At 45.7% G+C, this 19439-nt stretch overlaps 1 protein-coding gene across 3 annotated transcripts in view; it reads right to left on the reverse strand.

The window, feature by feature from the left end:
• ZNF592 (zinc finger protein 592) overlaps positions 1–19439 on the reverse strand; it is a 57007-nt gene that overhangs the window by 17545 nt on the left and 20023 nt on the right. For 2 of the 3 annotated variants that reach the window (XM_030814949.1, XM_030814950.1), the window contains exons 3-4: positions 10042–10170; positions 3485–5723 (exon numbers count right to left, since the gene is read on the reverse strand). In XM_030814949.1, coding sequence (XP_030670809.1) covers positions 3485–5704 — 2220 coding nt within the window. In that variant the 5' untranslated portion in view covers positions 5705–5723; positions 10042–10170. The remainder of the gene's footprint in view (positions 1–3484; positions 5724–10041; positions 10171–19439) is intronic. The other variant, XM_030814951.1, reaches the window with a different exon arrangement.

Genomic DNA, 19439 nt, shown 5'->3' on the forward strand with positions numbered 1-19439 from the left:
TTATACAGAATTCTAGCTAATAAATAAGAAACAATAGAATTAGAAAAATATCCTTTGAAACTCAATAAAATTAGACTCAAGCAGTGATTACTGATGGATAATTAGGTAAAAGGTGGGGAGCTTTACAATGAAGGGATCAGAATATTATCACCTAAATTCACTCTCATCAATTCAGCATCATTAAAAGTGAGACAATCAGGCACTTTGTGCCTCCTTAAGTTATGAAACAGGAAGAACGCAGCACCCTCCACCCCCACCCTCCATCAAAACTGACCTGAATCTAATCAAGTCTTTATTGCTAACTTCCAGTCTACAGGAAAAAATATGGGATATGAAGGAAAAAATTCCTTGCATGAGGAAGTAATCAGTAAAACTCAAAGTTCTGGAAAACTTAGGAAGCAATCAGTTAAACCCAGAATTGTTCTAGAAAATGCTCAGAACACATGACCCAGTTTCTTCAACAAGTCAATGGCATGAAAAGAGGGTGTCTACTAGGATGGAGTGGGAAGAGGTACTGTTCCAGATTGAGATATTTATGAAACATAAACAAATGTGATGTGTAGCCCCATGTTCAGATCCTGACTCAAAATAATCCCAACTGTAAAAAGACATTTTTTGACATAACTGGAAAAATCTGAATATGAACTTATAGTAGGTAATACTAAGGGACTGTTATTAATTGTGTTGGGTGGAATGACAATATCCATCTGGCTGACATCCTACCCCAACAACGTGGCTTGGAAAGCAAGAGGAAGGATGAAAGACTCCCTGGGTCACTGCAGAGGGAGGCATGCTCCATTCAGGGGCAGACTCCCAGGAAGAAGATGGAAAGCCCAAACCGATGCTGTTCCCGCAGTCCCCGTTGTGGTGTGGAGCCCAACCTATCTGTCCACCCCCTGCCCTGGACACATGGGCTGAAGCTAGGTACTGTCCTGTGGAAAATCCAAGCCCAGCAGCCATCAAGCCTAGTTTTTAATCCCATAGCTCAGGGCTCACCCTTTCCCTGAGACTCAGAAGCCACATTGAGTGGCATGAGATTTTGTGAGGGATTTGGAGCTGGCTGAGAGAGGCCTGATAGCCTTTTGTGCACTCCTTCCCTTCCTGTCGGCAGGTGCTCTTCTCCAGCTCCCACTAGGGCAGAATGACACAGAGAGGATGTAAGATGAGAAAGGTGCCATGCCAGCCTGGGATCCTACACCCAGACCTCTGTCTACTCAAATTTTAGAAGATGCATAAGGAGGCGGGTGTGATGGCTCATGCCTGTAATCCCAGCACTTTGGGAGGCCGAGGCAGGTGGATCACTTGAGGTCAGAAGTTCAAGACCAGCCTGGGCAAACATGGCAAAACTCCGTCTCTACTAAAAATACAAAAATTAGCCGGGCATGGTGGCGCACACCTGTAGTCCCAGCTACTTGGGAGGCTGAGGCAGGAGAATCAATTGAACCCAGGAAGCAGAGGCTGCAGTGGGCCAAGATCGCACCACTGCACTCCATCCTGGGCAACAAAGCAAGACTCCATCTCACAAAAAAAAAAAAAGAAGAAGATACGTAAGGACCAATGTGAAAAAATCCCAGGCCCAGGCAACAGACCTTCACTGCCAAGGGTCCTCTCATGGCCCCTTGACTCAGATAAAGTAAACCTGGCCCAACTCAACCATGCTGGGGCAGCAAGAACACTGAAGCCCTAGGGGAAGAGACCCTGAGTGACCACACCCCATCTGACGCATCAGAAGAAAAATGCAAACTGAAACAGAGCAGAAGGAGGTAAGAGGCCACAGTGGGATCCTATAGCACCTTCTGGCCCCTTTGGGGGGCTGAGTCCTCTGCAGAAGCCCTACAGGCCCACCAAACTCAACCTCTGACCTCTACCCTAATATTTCCAAGACCAGCCTCATGCATAACAACGTCTTCTTCTTCAAACCCACTCTGCACTCTCATATTCCTTTGCTCCCTATACTCAGAACACCCTTGCCCCTCCTACTCCTCCAAACTCATCCTTGCAAGCCCAACTTAAATGTCACCTCCACGCAGCATCTTCCTTATGCATGGAGTCATCACGAATTAGTCCCTCTGGGGCACTCTGCGCAACTACGTTTATAACCTTGGTTTAGCCCCACTCTCAGTTGGCCATATACTGTAGCTGTTTGGGTGGTGACCACTGCCCTTGCTAGGCCACTGTAAGCTCCTGAAGGTGAGACTCCCTTCTGCTGGCATCCCCTGGTTGGCACAGACCCCCAGCCCGTGCACAGTGGGCACTCAGGGAACACATGCAAAGCTCAACAGCTACCAACACATGCACAGACCCCTGGCTGAACTGAAGCAAAAAGAGCTGTTTTGCTTTCCTCCCAGGCCTCTGTAGCACCAGCTTAGGGAAGCACCATGAGGGGTGGGTTTGGCTATGTCATGAAGAGAACCACCTTCTGGAGGCCTCCTTCTTCAAAGAAATCACTAACACATAACACAGACACAGAAGGTGCCAAAGGGTATTCTCAGCGCAGAAGGCTTTTTTTTTTTTAATGAATCTCATCAAGCATAACCAAGAATCAAAACAAGCAGATAAGCACAGTCACTTTCCTGGAGTGGTGAGAATGCAGTTGAAAGGAGGAGGCTCCATAAACCTCTGCCACAGGCCCCACATGTCTGTCCACTCTCCTTCCTTCTATCCCAGCCCTGCCATTGGCCCTACTGCAGTTTCCACAAAAGGACTCTGCAAGAACAGCTGTGTCACTGCAGGGCAGAACAACAACTTATTAAAGACACAGTTCTTTGGCTGGGGACAGTGGCTTACGCCTGTAATCCCAGCACTCTGGGAGGCTGAGGTGGGCAGATCACTTGAAGCCAGGAGTTCAAGAACAGCCTGGGCAACATGGTGAAACCCTGTCTCTACTAAAAATACAAAAATTAGCTAGGTGTGATGGCACATGCCTGTAGTCCCAGCTACTTGGGAGGCTGAGGCATAAGAATCACTTGAACCCCGGAGGCAGAGGTTGTAGTGAGCTGAGACCCCACCAGTGCACTCCAGCCTGGGTGACAGAGTGAGACTCCATCTCAAGAAAAAAAAAAAAAAAGACAAAGTTCTTAGAACAGACTGAGGTGCAGGGGCAGTGACTCACCTATCTCTGTCCCCAAGTTCCTTGGTCACATGCTAAGACTGTGCTGACACCTGCCAGAGACCAGAGGGAGATCATCCAGTAAAGACCTATCTCGGGCCTGACACTGGGCCTTGACAGACCCTTTGAGGGGAAGTTGAGTGGAACATGGGACATGTCCATAAATACACTTGCTAAATTAGGGTCTCACCTCAGTATGTGCAGGACACCTTTTCCGACAAACACCAAACACTAAATATTCAGGCAGAAGTCCTCTTCTAAGACTCATAAGATTCCACCACTACCCCCATATCAATGAGCTTTCCTCTCCATGCCCAGTCATGGAACCTGTGTGAGCCAGGGGCCCAATACCCATAACAGTGAGGGTCTGCTTACCAGCCCCTCCGTCTCCTCTGTTGTCCTCTGGAAATGTGCAGCCAGGACCATGTAGTCCCGCATCTGCTTGTGACATTCAAGACACTTGATTGAGTACCGGATGAGCCTCACAGGGTCTGGGTAGAGTGGCAAGGCTGGAGGAGGGGGACTGGCACTGCCCGAAGTGAGGCCATGTTTGGGAGAGGATGAAGGGGCTGGGGCTGCTGGTGCCGTGGAGTTCACAGGGGCCGACACAAACATTTGGTCTGCAGAGATAGGCTTCACCAGCAGCTGGGAACACTGCATGACGAGCCCCTTGCTCTTGTGGTCACGGGCGTGCCGGAGCAGGCTGCACTTGTTGAAGAAGAGCAGCGTCTTGGAGCACAGTGTGCACAGTACCTCAATGTGGACGCTCCGCCGGCCATAGTGCTGGCTCAGGCTCTTCTCTAAGGCAAATGCATCTCCACACTCCAGACAGCAGTACCCACTGGCCGGCACGTGGATCCTGCTGTCCGCAGGCGGGCTGAGATTTGGCGCATAGAGGGGCACAGGGTTGGAGCTGTGGAGGACCTTGTTGAAGACCTCTACAATCAGTGGGGCAGCCTTTTTCACCTGGTGGACCAGGGGCACCGACATTTGTGTAAGCTGTGGCTGGCTCCGTCTTTGCACTGAAGACTTGGCTGTCACTGATGCAGCAACACTGTGGGGGACGAGGTTCAGGTTGGCCAAGTGCACGGCTTTGGGCAGGAGGTTGGCAGGGGCCAGGGTGGATGCCTGCAGTGCTGTGCTCTGTTGCTTCTTGCCTGTCTGTGAGCCCGGGGCAGCCCCCTTTGGGACCCGGGGCCCAGAACTGCAGCAGGGAGATGAAGAGTCACTGGCCTTTGTCATGCTCTCGTCCCCTTTCCTGGCCCCCTGGGGGCTCCCTGAATTTGTGCCTGCCTCAGGAAAGTGCTCTTCCACAGGCACCTCATCCCCTGGCACCTCACTTGGGGCCTCTGCAATGGCGCTCCCTAGAGGTGACCCAACAGGGGACTTACTTGGATCATCAGGATCTGGCAGGATCCTTGTGACAGTCCGTTTGATTTCCCCTGATGATGTCTTAATGGTTTTGATTCTCACTTTGGGAATTGCTGGTGGGGAGCTGGCAGCCACAGATGGTGAGCCTTTGCTGCTGCTGTCACTGCAGATGCTACGAGGGCTGTCCGATGGCTTGATACTTTTTCTAGTGGCCTCCAGAGGGCTCCGGGGACTCTTTGGTGACTTGGGCATTTTGGGGCTACCTTTAGAACTCTCTTTAGTGGGCCCTGAGAGATCCTTTGTGTGGCCAGGCTGATCCTCCTTAGTGACACTAGCCACTCTTTTGGCCTGCAAGGCCACCAAGGCTGCTACACAAGAGGACAGCTTGGAATGAGCTGGCTTTAGACGCTGCCTAGGGGGGACTGATGAGCAGGTACCAAGCTCCCGGGCAAGCCCCTTGGACTCTCCAATACTGTTGCTAGGATGGCTGTTGAACTCCAAAGCTTCCCCAAAGAATCGAGTGGCATCCGGATCCTTGTGAGGTTCCACTGTGTTCTGCCCACCTTGCTCGTGTTCCTGCTGGCTCCCCAAGGGCAGGGGTTCTGGCTTGGGTTCTTTCTTACAAAAATGATCAAACATATGCAGCTCTGGAACCGGAAACTTAGCCAGAGCCTCCAGAACTGGGCCTCCCACAGCCCCGCACCCAAGAGGGGGTGGGAAATAACTGTCAGAGTGTTTGGGCTTTATCCCAAATCCATTATCTTTGATGGGATCCTCAGGTTCTGGGCTGGAGATTGGACTGAACTGGTTGAAGGTGGGTAATGGCTCTGACTTGGGAGGCTCCAGTTTGCCAGGGAAACTCCTGGCACTGTCTCCATTCATAAAAGTAGAATCAAATTTCCCACAGTTGTGGGGATCTGGAGGCAGATCTGAGCCCCGGAATCCATTGTGTAAGAGACTGGGAGTAATGTGGTCTTTCTCTGCTTCAAATGACTCCTGGCGGCTGGTGTTCTTGACAATGACACTCACGGCCGGCACATCGGGGGCTGATCCTGAGTGAGACAAGGACACACTTTCATCCATACATATGCCTGGAGGTTTGAGGGGACTCTCATTCTCCTCACTGGGTGTCTGGATGGCCTCCTTGGCATCAAGGCTGGTGGGGTCTGGGATGTCAAAGGCAGCCAGAAGGTCATCAAAATCTGGGGTTTTCATATCCCCCATGGCTGGATGCTGGCAAGGGCTATAACAGAAACAGAAAACAGAATCAGTGACCACCAGGGTCCCACTGGACCATCTTCACTACACACCCATCAAACTAATGCATACACAGCCAGCACACCCATGGAGAACCCCACATACTATGACAGGAAGCCACACACCTCAGTTTTACCCCAACAGGTTTCTAAAATGCTGGAGAGGTGGGGGCAGAGATGGAAAGAGTAGTGAGATGTAGCAACAAGCTTGCCTGGACGATCTTAAACCTCAGTACCAGGAAACTGATGGCTGGTTACAAAGCCACAGAGAATACACTCCTACCATACTCCCTCAGCTTCTCAGGGAATATCACCCCTCCACGATCATGTGCACTAGCAAAAAGCCACTCAGCACTTTCAGCCTTTAGAAAACTACTGATTAATACATGAAATCTGGCTATAACTTCTTCTGCTAATTTACTCTTAGTAATTACTCACTAACTTTATATAACTTTGGGGTTACTTTCTGCATAAATTCAATCAAATCCAAAATGCTTTGCTATTTGTGTTGTCTCATTAACTCTAGAAAATTATAACATCCCTAGGTATTTTTTCTCCATTCAGCAGACACACTTGATTCCTTTTCACCCTAAAACTGTTATCAGTTGGTGAATGCTCCTCCATTAAACCTGAGGAACAGGGTGACTTGCAAAGTACCAACAGTTATCAAATTGGCCAAGTGACAGTTTGGGGGAAGCCTAAATTCTATTTTGACTTAATATACAAAGAATAGGATAATAATTCTATTTTAACTTCATGCACCTGTTTCCTTCATGATCTGGGGAAGCAGAGCTACAAAACCACTGCAACAGAGGAAACACAAGACCCTAGAGACACCTTCCATTAGGAAATTCTTATAAAACTCACACTTAAGATGAAACATAAAACTGGCTGGCTCAAACCTGCTGGAGGGAGAAGAAAAACCTCACCATCTCCCTTTAAATCCTGCATCTGCTTCAGCATTCCAGAGCCTTTACTGGCTTACGTGTTTCTTACGTCACATTTATGCTGAAAACCTTTCTGGATGCAGATTGGCACAATTCTTTTAGAAAGCAGTATGGTAGCTTCACAGAACCAGAAAAGTGGCAAACTTTAGGTCCAGGAACCCCACTTCCAGAAATTTATCCTAAGAACAAAAATTATCAAAAACTATATGCAAAAGTATATGTTACAGCATTATTTAAAAAGCACAAAAGGGAGACATACACACAAAAAGAATGTAAATGTCTAAGACGAAAAAAAAATACTTGATAGACTATAATGCAGTCATTAAAAATTCTCATTATGGGCCGGTTGTGGTGGCTCTTGCCTATAATCCCAGCACTTTGGAAGGCCAAGGCGGGTGGATCGCTTGAGGTCAGGAGTTCAAGACCAGCCTGGCCAACATGGTGAAACCCCGACTCTACTAAAAATACAAAAATCAGCCAGGTGTGGTGGTGGGCACCTGTAATCCCAGCTACTCCGGAGGCTGAGGCAGGAGAATCACTTGATCCCAGGAGGCGGAGGTTGCCATGAGTCGAGATCGCACCACTGTCCCCAGCCTGGGCGACAGAGTGAGACTCCATCTCAAAATAAATAAATAAATAAATAATAAAAATTCTCATTACGAAATCTATATAGCAACAGGGAAAATTACTTACAATGTCAAGTTTAAAAAGACTAATACAAAAATGTTGTCAGACTATAACAATGTAAAACTATGCATGCATTTGAGCCAAGATTTTTAAAAAAATGAAAATGATTATGCAGAGTAGTGGAATTACTGTTGGGTTATTTTTTTAAAACTTTTTTAGGGGGCTGATAGATTGCTTTTATAACTTTTAAAGGGAAAAATAACAACAACAACAACAACAAAACCCACTCAGAACCACAGGGCAGCAGGTGGCATAGCAGAGGTATATCTCCTACCACCCCATGGGATCAACAGGTTTCCAGGTTTGGTTTCCTGCCCCACTCCCAACTCCCAGCAAAACACATCTGCCTGCATATGAGTTCTCACAGAAAATGAAAACTACACTCCCTCCCATTGGCAAGATATCTAATTGTGGTAATAATAAAGTGCAATACCAATTACCTAAACATGGGTTGGCAGAATACCCCACTGGAATGAGATATAAAGTTTTGAACAGAACAAATGTTTGTCTCTTGGAATAGGAAGTGTTGGAACCCATAAACAAGAGGAACATACCGGATGTCACTGAAAGCAGTGGGCACTCAATACCAAGTGACCTACTATGCAGGGTGATCATAACTATAAGGAAACTCCTGCATGATATTTGCTTTATAAGCTTCTTTTCTATTTCTTTTTTGTTCTTTCTTTTAAATGTCCAGGAAAGGCCAGGCACAGTGGCTCATTCCTGTAATCTCAGCACTTTGGGAGGCCGAGGTAGGTGGATCACCTGAGGTCAGGAGTTCGAGACCAGCCTGGCCAACATAGTGAAATCTCATCTCTACTAAAGATACAAAAATTAGTTGAGTGTGGTGGCACACGCCTGTAGTCCCATCTACTTGGGAGGCTGAAGCAGGAGAATCACTTGAACCCAGGAGGAGGAGGTTACAGTGAGTCAAGATCTTGCCACTGCACTCTAGCCTGGGCAACAGACCAAGACTCCAACTCAAAAAAACAAAACAAAACTGTCTAGGAAAAAAAGATTGAGGGGAAAGGGCAGAATAGATTTCCCAGCTCTCATTAAGGAGCTGGAAAAAGCATGCGGGAGAAGAGAAGTTGATTGTGTGTGTAAGGATTAGCTAGGAGCCTGCTATTATCTAATATGAAGTTGCAGAGGCTTCAAGCAGAGAAAGATTAGATCAGAAGTAAAGCTCTCCTCATAGAGAAATCTCAGGGATTGACTAAGAATGGTCAGAAGTAAAGTAAATATCTTTTGCTGGAAAATCAGAGCTAGTAAATGGTGTGAGAGCTCAATATTAGCAGCAGAAAAAAAACTTTTATAGAGATTTTAGGTCAGGCACAGTAGCTCACACCTGTAATCTTAGCACTTTGGGAGGCCAAGGGAGGAGGATCGCTTGAGCCCAGGAGTTTGAGAGTAGCCCGGGGAACATAGTGAGACTCTACTTTTAAAAATAAAAAACATTAATAATAATAATAATAATAATAATAATAAATGTTTTAAATGCCAAAGCTGAAAGCCTTTAAAAGCCAAAGAAAACATCCTATTTTCTATTTAGCCCCAGTAAGAAAAACCAAAAACAGCAGCAATCAATAACTGTGAATAAGGTACTCTACCGTGTGCCTACGTGTTTATATTTACTTGAACCTTGCTCTAAAGCATCACATTGTTTTTAAATAGAAATTAATCAAAATGTACCCTGTTATAAAAGCAAAAGAACTGTAAAGAAAAAGACAACCAATAAAAAAGTTATATTTACCAAAAACCTGCTAGCACAAAGCTAAAAGGCAAACAACAAATCAAAAGGAATATTTGCAACATATAGTTATTATCATTAATATCTTAATTAAAACATAAAAAGCCCTTATAGAGGGACCTCCTCTTTCGGCTTTGGAGCCCCCCTTGCTCTGTCTCTGTACAAGGTCGTTTCTTCCTTCTGTCTTCTGCCTTCCTTCTTGCCTATTAAATGCTCCACTCCTTAAAACCACTCCACGTGTGTCCCTGTTGTTTTCTCTAAACCGACATGAGGACCAAGAACCCTGGTGTTCCTCCACTCATCAGAGCCGTATCATTTTGGTGCATGGGCCAGGAAAGGAAATTCAATCATCAGACTGCAATCAAACTCCAAATGGTGCTATAAAATGAACCACACATACACACGCCATTCTTCCGAGGACCCTTAGATCAACCCCAGGAGGAGCCCTAGCTGCTGTTCTCCATTTGACGCCCCTTTTCAGCAGGAAGTAGCCAGAAAGAGTCGTCGCCCAAAACCCCCTAACAGCAGTTAGTGTAGCATCTCCACAGGGGGGAATGTTGTAGAAAAAGGGGTCATTGGGAAGCTTTAAAGCATCTCAGGAAAAGTTCCTTGTAAAGCCCCGGCTCTTAGAGCCAGGCCAGCAACCTTTGATATGCAAGTCGGCCATTAGAAACTGGGTCCACCCAAACATGGAGATTCCCGCGGCCTTCTTGCCCTTTCCCTACATGTTCCTGGCAACATGGCCACCCCCATATATCCTCACGAATGTAGAACGTCCTGTCACCCTGTATTTGCATATTAAAAAGCTAGGGTGGGAGGGCCAGCTTTTTCTCGGGCTACGTGAATGACATGCCTAGTCAAACCAATCCCCTGAGCCCTATGCAAATCAAATACCGCCTCCCCCAGCCTCTGCATGTGTACCTGACTGGTATCCGTGGCAGGTGGGGACCTCCTCTTTCGGCTTTGGAGCCCCCCCTCCCTCTGTCTCTGTACGGGGAGCGTCTTCCTTCTGTCTTCTCCCTTCCTTCTTGCCTATTAAACTCTCCGCTCCTTAAAACAAAAACAAAAACAAAAAGCCCTTACAAAGCAATAAGTAAAATATAAGCAACCCATTAGAAAAATGAGTGAGGGTGATGAGCAGGCAATTAAAAGAAGAAAGACAAATGGACAGACTAGAAAAAGTACTCCAGAATGGAGTTACAACAATATTCCAAACGTTAAAAGTATCTAGGCCGGGCGCGGTGGCTCACGCCTGTAATCCCAGCACTTTGGGAGGCCGAGGTGGGCGGATCACGAGGTCAGGAGCTGGAGACTCCTGGCTAACACGGTGAAACCCCGTCTCTACTAAAAATACAAAAAAATTAGCCGGGCGTGGAGGCGGGCACCTGTAGTCCCAGCTACTCGGGAAGCTGAGTAAGGAGAATGGCGTGAACCTGGGAGGCGGAGCTTGCAGTGAGCCGAGATCGTGCCACAGCACTCCAGCCTGGGAGACAGAGCTAGACTCCATCTCAAAAGAAAAAAAAAAAAAAAAAGTATCTCAACAGACGAAATTATTTTCTCTTTTGTTTATCTTCATTTTAAAATTATTCCAACTATTTGTTTCCAATTGTATTATTTACGTAACTTCATTATTTTTAGCACTTTGGTGGTTATTATTTTCCCACAAGGTGGGATGATTGCTTGAGCCTCGGAGTTCAAGACCAACATAGTGAGACCCCATGCCTTTTTTTTTTTTCTTTTGAGACGGAGTCTTGCTCTGTCACCCAGTCTGGAATGCAGTGGCGTGATCTCGGCTCACTGCAACCTCCACTTCCCGGGTTCCAGCAACTCTCCTACTCAGCCTCCCAAGTAGCGGGGACTACAGGCACGCATCACCATGCCCGGCTAATTTTTGTATTTTTAGTAGAGACAGAGTTTCGCCATGTTGGCCAGGCAGGTCTCAAACTCCTGACCTCAAGTGATCCACCCACCTCAGCCTCCCAAAGTGCTGGGATTACAGGCGTGAGCAACTTTTTATTAAATGTAAAAATTTTTTTGATTATATTTTTAATATACAAAAAGAAAAAAAATAGAAGAAACTAGGCAGGCCAAAAAATTTAAGGAGCTTCTTACAAAAGATTCTAAAAATAATATAACATTCTTTTTTTTTTTCTGAGACAGTCTCGCACTGTCTCCCGGGCTGGAGTGCAATGGCGCGATCTCGGCTCACTGCAACCTCCGCCTCCCAGGTTCAAGCGACTCTTCCAACCCAGCCTCCGGAGTAGCTGGGATTACAGGCACGCACCACCACATCCAGCTAATTTTTCTGTATTTTTAATAGAGACAGGGTTTCACCATGTTAGCCAGGGTGGCCTCGATCTCCTGACCTCGTAATCCACCGGCCTTGGCCTCCCAAAGTGCTGGGATTACAGGCGTGAGCTACCAGGTGTTTTGTTTTGTTTTGAAACAGTCTTGCTCTGTCACCCAGGCTGGAGTGCAGTGGCATGATCTTGGCTCACTGCAACCTCCGCCTCCTGGGTTAAAGGGATTCTTGTGCCTCAGCCTCCTGAGCAGCTGGGATTACAGATGTGTGCCACCATGCCTGGCTAATTTTTGTATCTCTAATAGAGATGGGTTTTCGCCATGTTGGCCAAGATGGTCTCAAACTTCTAGCCTCATGTGATCCACCCACCTTGGCCTCCCAAAGTGCTGGGATTACAGGCGTGAGCCAGTGCACCCAGCCAAAAATCATTAATATAAAATTCTTAAAGCACATCTGACATGGATCACCAGGGAAATGCTAGTTAGAAAATCAACAAAATAACTTAGTTAAAATAAAAGGTATAGTCAAAATAAAAAGCTTCAGCATACACCAGTGTCTGTAACCTGTTGAAAGCAGCAAGCCAAAGTTGAGAAGAGCAAACCACAGGCAGCTGCCTACCTTGCCTGGGGGCAGTCACTCAGGGACCAGAGCCATGTCCATGAACACCAGCCCAGGAACCATGGCTGGCCTACAGAGCCTTTGTCAGAGGCTCACCCTGAAGCATCTGAATGAGCTAGATAGATCCAGACCTGGTGAGCTCACTGAGTGATCTAGAGTGGCCTAGTCAAGAGGCAAGGCAGGATCACTGGATTGGTGGCCTAGGCGGAGAGTAAATTTCACTCAAAGGTGAGACAGTGGAATTATGCAACACTATGAACAGCCCCCTTGGGGGTAAAGAACAACTCCAAGACTGGCAGATTGACGACTATACCCTCTTTCAGAATAAGTTTCTACCTAGGGAATATCTGGAAATATTTTTTAAAGATGAACATAAATTCCTATTGTTTATTACAGAGTCTACTACTTTGCCCAGGAAATTTTACCAGACATTTAAGTAAACATATCAACTAGATGTGGGTAAGGAGCATCTTAGTTTTGAAAGGGCCTCAGCATGCCGAATCACCCTATTGGAATTATTTGAGGGTATAAAAACAATATGACTCTGCCGGGCGCGGTGGCTCATGCCTGTAATCCCAGTACTTCGGGAGGCTGAGGTGGGCAGATCACTTGAGGTCAGTTCGAGACCAGACTGGCCAACATAGCAAAACCCCATCTCTACTAAAAATACAAAAATTAACCGGGCATGGTGGTGTGCACCTGTAAACCCAGCTACTCAGGAGGCTGACACAGGAGAATCTCTTGAATCCGGGAGGTGGAGGTTGCAGTGAGCTGAGATCACGTCACTGCACTCCAGCCTGGGCAACAGAGCGAGACTCTGTCTCAAAAAAACAAAACAAAACAACAACAACAACAAAACCCGGTATGATTGGCTGGATGTGGTGGCTCATGACTGTAATCCCAGCACTTTGGGAGGTTGAGGCGGGCGGATCGCTTGAGGTCAAGAGTTCGAGACTAGCCTGGCCAACATGGTGAAACCCTGTCTCTACCAAAAATACAAAAATTAGCCAGGTATGGTGGCAGATGCCTGTAGTCTCAGCTACTCAGGAGGCTGAGGCAGGAGAATCGCTTGAACCCGGGAGGCAGAGGTTGCAGTGAGCCAAGATTGTGCCACTGCACTCCAGCCCAGGTGACAGAGCGAGACCCTATCTTAGGAAAAAAAAAGAAAAAGAAAACGGTGGCCAGGTGCTGGGACTCATGCTTGTAATCTCAGCACTTTGGGAGGCCAAGGCAGGTGGATCACCTGTCAGGAGTTCAAGACCAGCCTGACCAACATGGCAAAACCCTGTCCCTACTAAAAATACAAAAACTAGCTGGGCATGATGGTGCACACCTGTAATCTCAGCTACTTGGGAGGCTGGGGCAGGAGAATTGCTTGAACCTGGGAGGCAGAGGTTACAGTGAGCCGAGATTGCGCCATTGCACTCCAGCCTGAGCAACAGAGTGGACTCTGTCTCAAAGAAAAAAAAGTATGATTATATATAATTATGGCAGAACTAGTAGACTAGTAGACAGAATTTCTACAGACCTTAAATGCTAAGATCCCACCAAAAAAAAACAGAACAAAATAACAACTAACTTCCATAAAACTTGGGTGAATGTATGTTGTCTGTGTGCATGCGTATATATGTCTTCATGTAATTCCCATTCATGGGGAAATATAAACAGAGTTTTTAGCCCACTGACTAATTTTGGACTAGAGCTTTATGCTTTCATAAATTACCTAGAATGGTGGTTTCCAACCCGTAAGGGAACCCAGCGTCACATCCAGATATGTGTTCTCAAGGACCAGCCATTAGACACACCACTACTGAATAAGGACTCATGAAAAATTTATTTTAAAAAGGAAGTCTTCATAATTATATAAATGCTTTGGGACCCAATAATCTAGCAGAAGAATGTTAGGATTTAACTTTCATGAAAGAAGAGGCTTATTTCATTCATCACTGGATTCCCCATTAGGTAGGTAGTCAATAAATATTTGTAGAAGCAATAAAGTAAAACCTTCATTTGCAAATGGCCTTAAAGCTGTTCCTAATCAAAATGCAAAATTAAAAGACAGGTTCTCATGAGGCTGCATAAATAGGCAAAATTATGGCAAGTGACCATCAGTGAAGGCAAATGTGAGGAACATTCAGGGGAAAAGCAATACCAATTATACTTTTAGAATAATAGATTTTAAGCTACACTGTTCAATCAGCTTAGACTGTTAACCCTTAAGATACCACATTGCATGTTTCATGACAAAAGGCCCAGAAAATGCTGGGCATTATCAGAAAGAACACCCTAAGCAAATTAGAACTTGTGATCCTGCCCTTATTCAAAACCACTCTGTGTCCATAGCTACATGTGCTGTGCACTTTTGGTTCCCCATACCTCAAGAAAAACATACTAGAGTTGGAAGAGGTCCTGCAAAATCTCAGAGATTGAAGTTATAAAGTAAATGAAAGGGCTTTCTAATGATAGCCTAAAAATTAGAGCTCTATTTTTTTTTTCTGGAGAGATGAAAATTTAGGAGAAAGGGGAAAGTATAACTAAATTACAGGTTTTTTCATCAAACCTCATAATACTAGAGAGAAGAGGGCAGTATTTTGAAGTTTGAAATAAAATATGTACTGGGCTTGGACATTCCCAGGGTGCTCTGTAGATCTTCTCCCCTGGATGGGGACAAGGCAGGGCCCCTCTCTGAACTGACCTTTTTATTAGGAGAATTAAACCCCTGGTGGGTGGTGACTTGTTAAAAAAAGAAAGAAAAGATGTAGACAAAAGATGATTTTATCTATTGTCAGAAAATATCCTGAATTATCGCAGGTAAAAAATATATAAATGTAGTAACATTCACATATTCAAATCTAAAAATAAAAAAGGCTCTGAGGAACTAAGAACAAGGACTTAACACTGAACCCATGAGGTTCTTCCCCCCTGCATAAAGCCTTCAAATTTCAAATAACATTAAACTTTGTCATCTGTTACCTCAGCAATGCTAAGTTTAGTAATAGTAGATTAATAAAAGTTCAGTAACAGGACATTAAGGAGGCAGAGGCACTCCAAAAAGCATTAAGAAAAATTTGATCTCTAGTCAATACATTCTGTTTAATAAGACAAGGAAGCAAATAAAAGCTTGCAGATTTATAAAATGAAAGTGAATGGCAGCATGATTTAAGGAACGCTGAACTGTGAGACAAAAAAAAAACACAAAAAACAAGTTTTCTTGAATTCGCCATTGTTCATTGTATTAGGACTGGAAGGAAGGAAGGATGGATGTTTTACAGCCTGTGAGTGAACTCTCAACCCTGCTCCCCCACATGACTGACTATGGCTTAAATACTGATATCATGACTATGGCTTAAATACTGATATCATTTGTGTTGCATTATTGCTTGTAATTAAGAGTTTTTATTTATTTATTTGTTTGCTTTGAGACAGGGTCTCACTCTGTCGCCCAGGCTGGAGTGCAATGGTGTGATCATAGCTCACTTCAGCCTCCACCTCCTGGGCTCAAGTGATCCCCCCGCCTCAGGCTCCTGAGTAGTTGGGGCTACAGGTGTGCACCACCACGCCTGGTCAGTTTTTTTATTTTTGTAGAGACAGGGTCTCTTATGTTGTGCCAGGAATGGAAGCAGACAAGGGGAAAGTCAGAATGAGCAAACAAGTTCAAGAGTAAGCTGCTGCTCCCAAGATGTGCAGGAGCCTCACCTGAACTCGAGCAGGAACATTAATCATCGAGACACCGCTTCCATGGGTGGTAGCGAAGGGAACTTAGTGAAACTTCAGTAGGATCAGAGGAAACAGAAAAAAGAGCCTCATGTTCCTGGACCCAGAACAAAGCCCCAGATTGGGAATGGTATAGCTAAAATAATAAGGAATTGTGACCACATGGAATTGGCTTTCACTCCTATGGTATCAAGTTACTTGTGTGAAGACCTTAGGTAGGCATTGGTTTAGTATGTAAAATTAACTTTAAGGATCTCTGAGTCCTTGAACAGGTTAGACTGCAACAGCTGAGCAAATTAACCTAGAACTTAGGGATTTCTACATAAAAATTAACTGCTAAAGTGGACAAGCAGACTCCATAGCGTATACATCTCACTGGCCTCTTGAATACACATCTGAGGCCTGCTTATAGGTCTACGTCACTTCAAGTCTCGAATGTTCTGAATCAGTCAACGGCCAATGTTTCATTTCATGAGGCACCTGCTATTCAAGCCAGCAGCAAAAAAAATGGCCCAAAGAGATTCTCAGCAGTACGTAAGAAACAGCTGCCCCAGTGGGCTCAGGCAAAAACAAACAAAAAAATGTTTTTTACTTGTCTTTTATGTATGTTTTTTACTTGTCTTTCCTCCACTTAGTGTAGCCCCTCTAATGCACATGTTGCCATAAAATTTGCTGTGAAACATACATCTGATCACCAAGATGTCCCTTCAGCCTCACATGGAGGATGCATTCCAATGTGGTCTCTGCCCCTCTCCAGCCACTTCCCAGGATACCTTTCATTCTGACCCCAGTGGTGGTTCTCTCACACTTTCTCGTGCCTCTGTGCCACGGTTTGAGCTATCCTCCTGACTACAGAAGAATACCTGATACCCCAACCCACCAGGGCCCCAAACACAAACCTGTCTAAGAACTCCTCATCCCCAAGCTTCAGCTCCAGGGTCCCCTTCTGATGCCTTCTCTGAGTGCTGCAACTCCAGTCCTCTGCCCTCCTCCTGCTCCACTTTTCTCCTGACACCCAAGCCTCTCTTGCTCTATGGCAGCCCTTCTCACAGGGGGCTGGAATCATTCGTTTTCTCATCAGTCCTTCCCATCAGTATGTGAGCCTCTCCTGTGTTGGGGTGATGTCTTTCCCCTCTATTTCCGTGACCTAACACACCTGGTTCCCCATGGCAGGTGAGTTGTCACTGCTCCCACTGCTCCCAGAGCCATTCCTGGATGTCTCTTCAGCCCCCTGGCTGATGTACCTGCCCCTGCTTGCCCTGTGCAAGGTGTCCTTCACCCAGAGGCAGCTTCTCCTCTCCGCCTGCCATGCCTTTTCCACGCCAACCAAAGATTTCAAGGACAGAATTATTTTGCAAACATTCTAACAAGACTCGTAAGATGTTAAAGCTGAAGGGGCCCTTAGAAACTATCTGGTCCAGGGACTTCCAAATGCCTGTCTGAAGGCTACTGCTGGACAGACTGCAAAAGAGTAACATGGGGAATGACTTAAAAATACAGATACACAGGCTCCACCACGAAAATTCTGATTCAATATGTCTAGAATGGATTCCTACTTTTTGTGTTTTTTTTTAAAGCTTCCCAGGTGATTCTAGTGCACCAGTCTAGTCCAAACTTCATTTTTTATACATGGAGAAATGAGGCTCAGAGAGGGGAACAGTCACCAAATGCTAAGACTTATGACTGGCACTGAGGGCACAAAGCTGAAGGCCCAGACCCTGCTCTTGAGCACCTACACATACATAATCCACTGGAAACATCTGTGGGCACCACTGAGGCTCATCAAGGGCACAAAATTCCTACAGAAGTCACCTCACTCTCCCTTTTGCTCCCTTTTGCTTTATTTATTCTTTCTCACATCATAATTTTCTACCTGTACTGTAGTTTACTGAACATTTCAGTAAAGTGTTCTCTTTCCTGCTATTTTATAAGCCCCTCAGTAGACACTCACTAAATTACTGTTATTTCTAGATTTGTATCTCTACTTGGATATCTAATAGGCACCTCAGATCTACTATGTCTAAAATCTAGCTCTTGATTTCCTCCTACAGCCTTCCCCATTTCAGTAAATGACAATGCCATTCTTCCAGCTGCTTAGGCCTAAACCTCTCTTTCTTTCACACCCTTCATCCAATCTACAAGCACATCCTGTCAACTCAACCTTCAAAATATATCCAAGTCCAGCCATTTCTCACCACCTCTACCATCATCTCTCTCCTGTGTTTCCAGAAAAGCCTGCCAACTGATCTCCTTGCTTCCACTCTTGCCTCTACTAGTCATTCTCAACACAGCAGCCAGAGTATTGCTTTTGAAACACACGTTGCCACTGGGCACAGTGGCCCATGCCTGTAGTACCAGCTACTCAGGAGGCTGAGGTAGGAGGATCACTTGAGCCCAGGAATTTGAGGCTGCAGTGAGCCAGGAATGTACCTGAGGATAGCCACTGCACTCCAGCCTAGGCAACACAGTGAGACCCCATCTCAAAAAATAAGATAATTTAAAAATTTTAAAGCACACATCACATCATGTCCCTACTGTCTTCAAAACCCTTCAACACCATCCCACCTACCTCAGAGTGAAATCTCATCTTTCCCACATCCTCCACAGCCGGGATGATCTCACTGCCCCCATCTCCTATGCCTCTCACTCACCCAGTCTGTCCAGGCACACAAAGGCCTCCTTACGTTCCTCAGGCATGCTGGTCATGCTCCATTCCGAGCCTCTGCAGTCACCATTCCCTCTGCTTGAAACATTCTCCCACCAGATCTCGGTGGGCTCACTTCCTCACTTCTTCAGGCCTTTAATCCAATGTCACTTTGTCAGGAGCCTTCCATGACCATTCTACATGAGACACCAACCCCCAACCCCACCATCAATCTTTATCCCTTTACACTGCTTTATTTTCTTCCCAGCACTTATCACCACCTAGCATATATTATATAATTGTTCATTACCTTATTGTCTTTTTGTAAATTCCAGTGTGTTTACAGGAAGGTAATCCACCATTAGAAAGGAGGAACATGCCAGGCACAGTGGCTCACGCCTATAATTCTGGCACTTTGGGAGGCGGAGGTGGGCTGCTCACCTGAGGTCGGGAATTCGAGACCAGCCTGACTAACACGGTGAAACCCCGTCTCTACTAAAAATACAAAAATTAGCCAGGCATGGTGGTGGGCACCTGTAATCCCAGCTACTCAGGAGGCTGAGACAGGAGCTTGAACCCAGGAAGTGGAGGTTGCAGTGAGCCAAGATCGTGCTATTGCACTCCAGTCTGGGCAACAGACGGACACCATGTCTCAAAAAAAAAAATAAAAGAAAGGAGGAAGAACAATTTGACAAGCTCATTTGTCCAGAATTAAGACTGTTCAGGATAATCACAGATTCCCAAGTGGGCTTATTATGAATCAAACATTTTGCAAATATGCAAATTTTTGTTTCACTTTTTAAAATTTTAGAGAGACCTTCAGGGGTTATGGGACCTCGCCAGTGGGAAGGGGTCTACCTAAAGTACCCTGGTCTATGAATCCTGGATCCCTGTAATGGCTGATTAAATTAAATATTTTATCAGTGGGGGGTGCCTATTGGCCAATGTCCCATAAGGTCATTTGTTTTGAGGATGGGATCGGTGTCACACCACAGGAAAGAAAAGGCTAGCTCTGAGAACCATAGGGAAGAGGTAGGTACA

This window comes from Nomascus leucogenys, chromosome 6 (assembly GCF_006542625.1).
Source record: "Nomascus leucogenys isolate Asia chromosome 6, Asia_NLE_v1, whole genome shotgun sequence".
NCBI classification, from domain to species: domain Eukaryota; kingdom Metazoa; phylum Chordata; class Mammalia; order Primates; family Hylobatidae; genus Nomascus; species Nomascus leucogenys.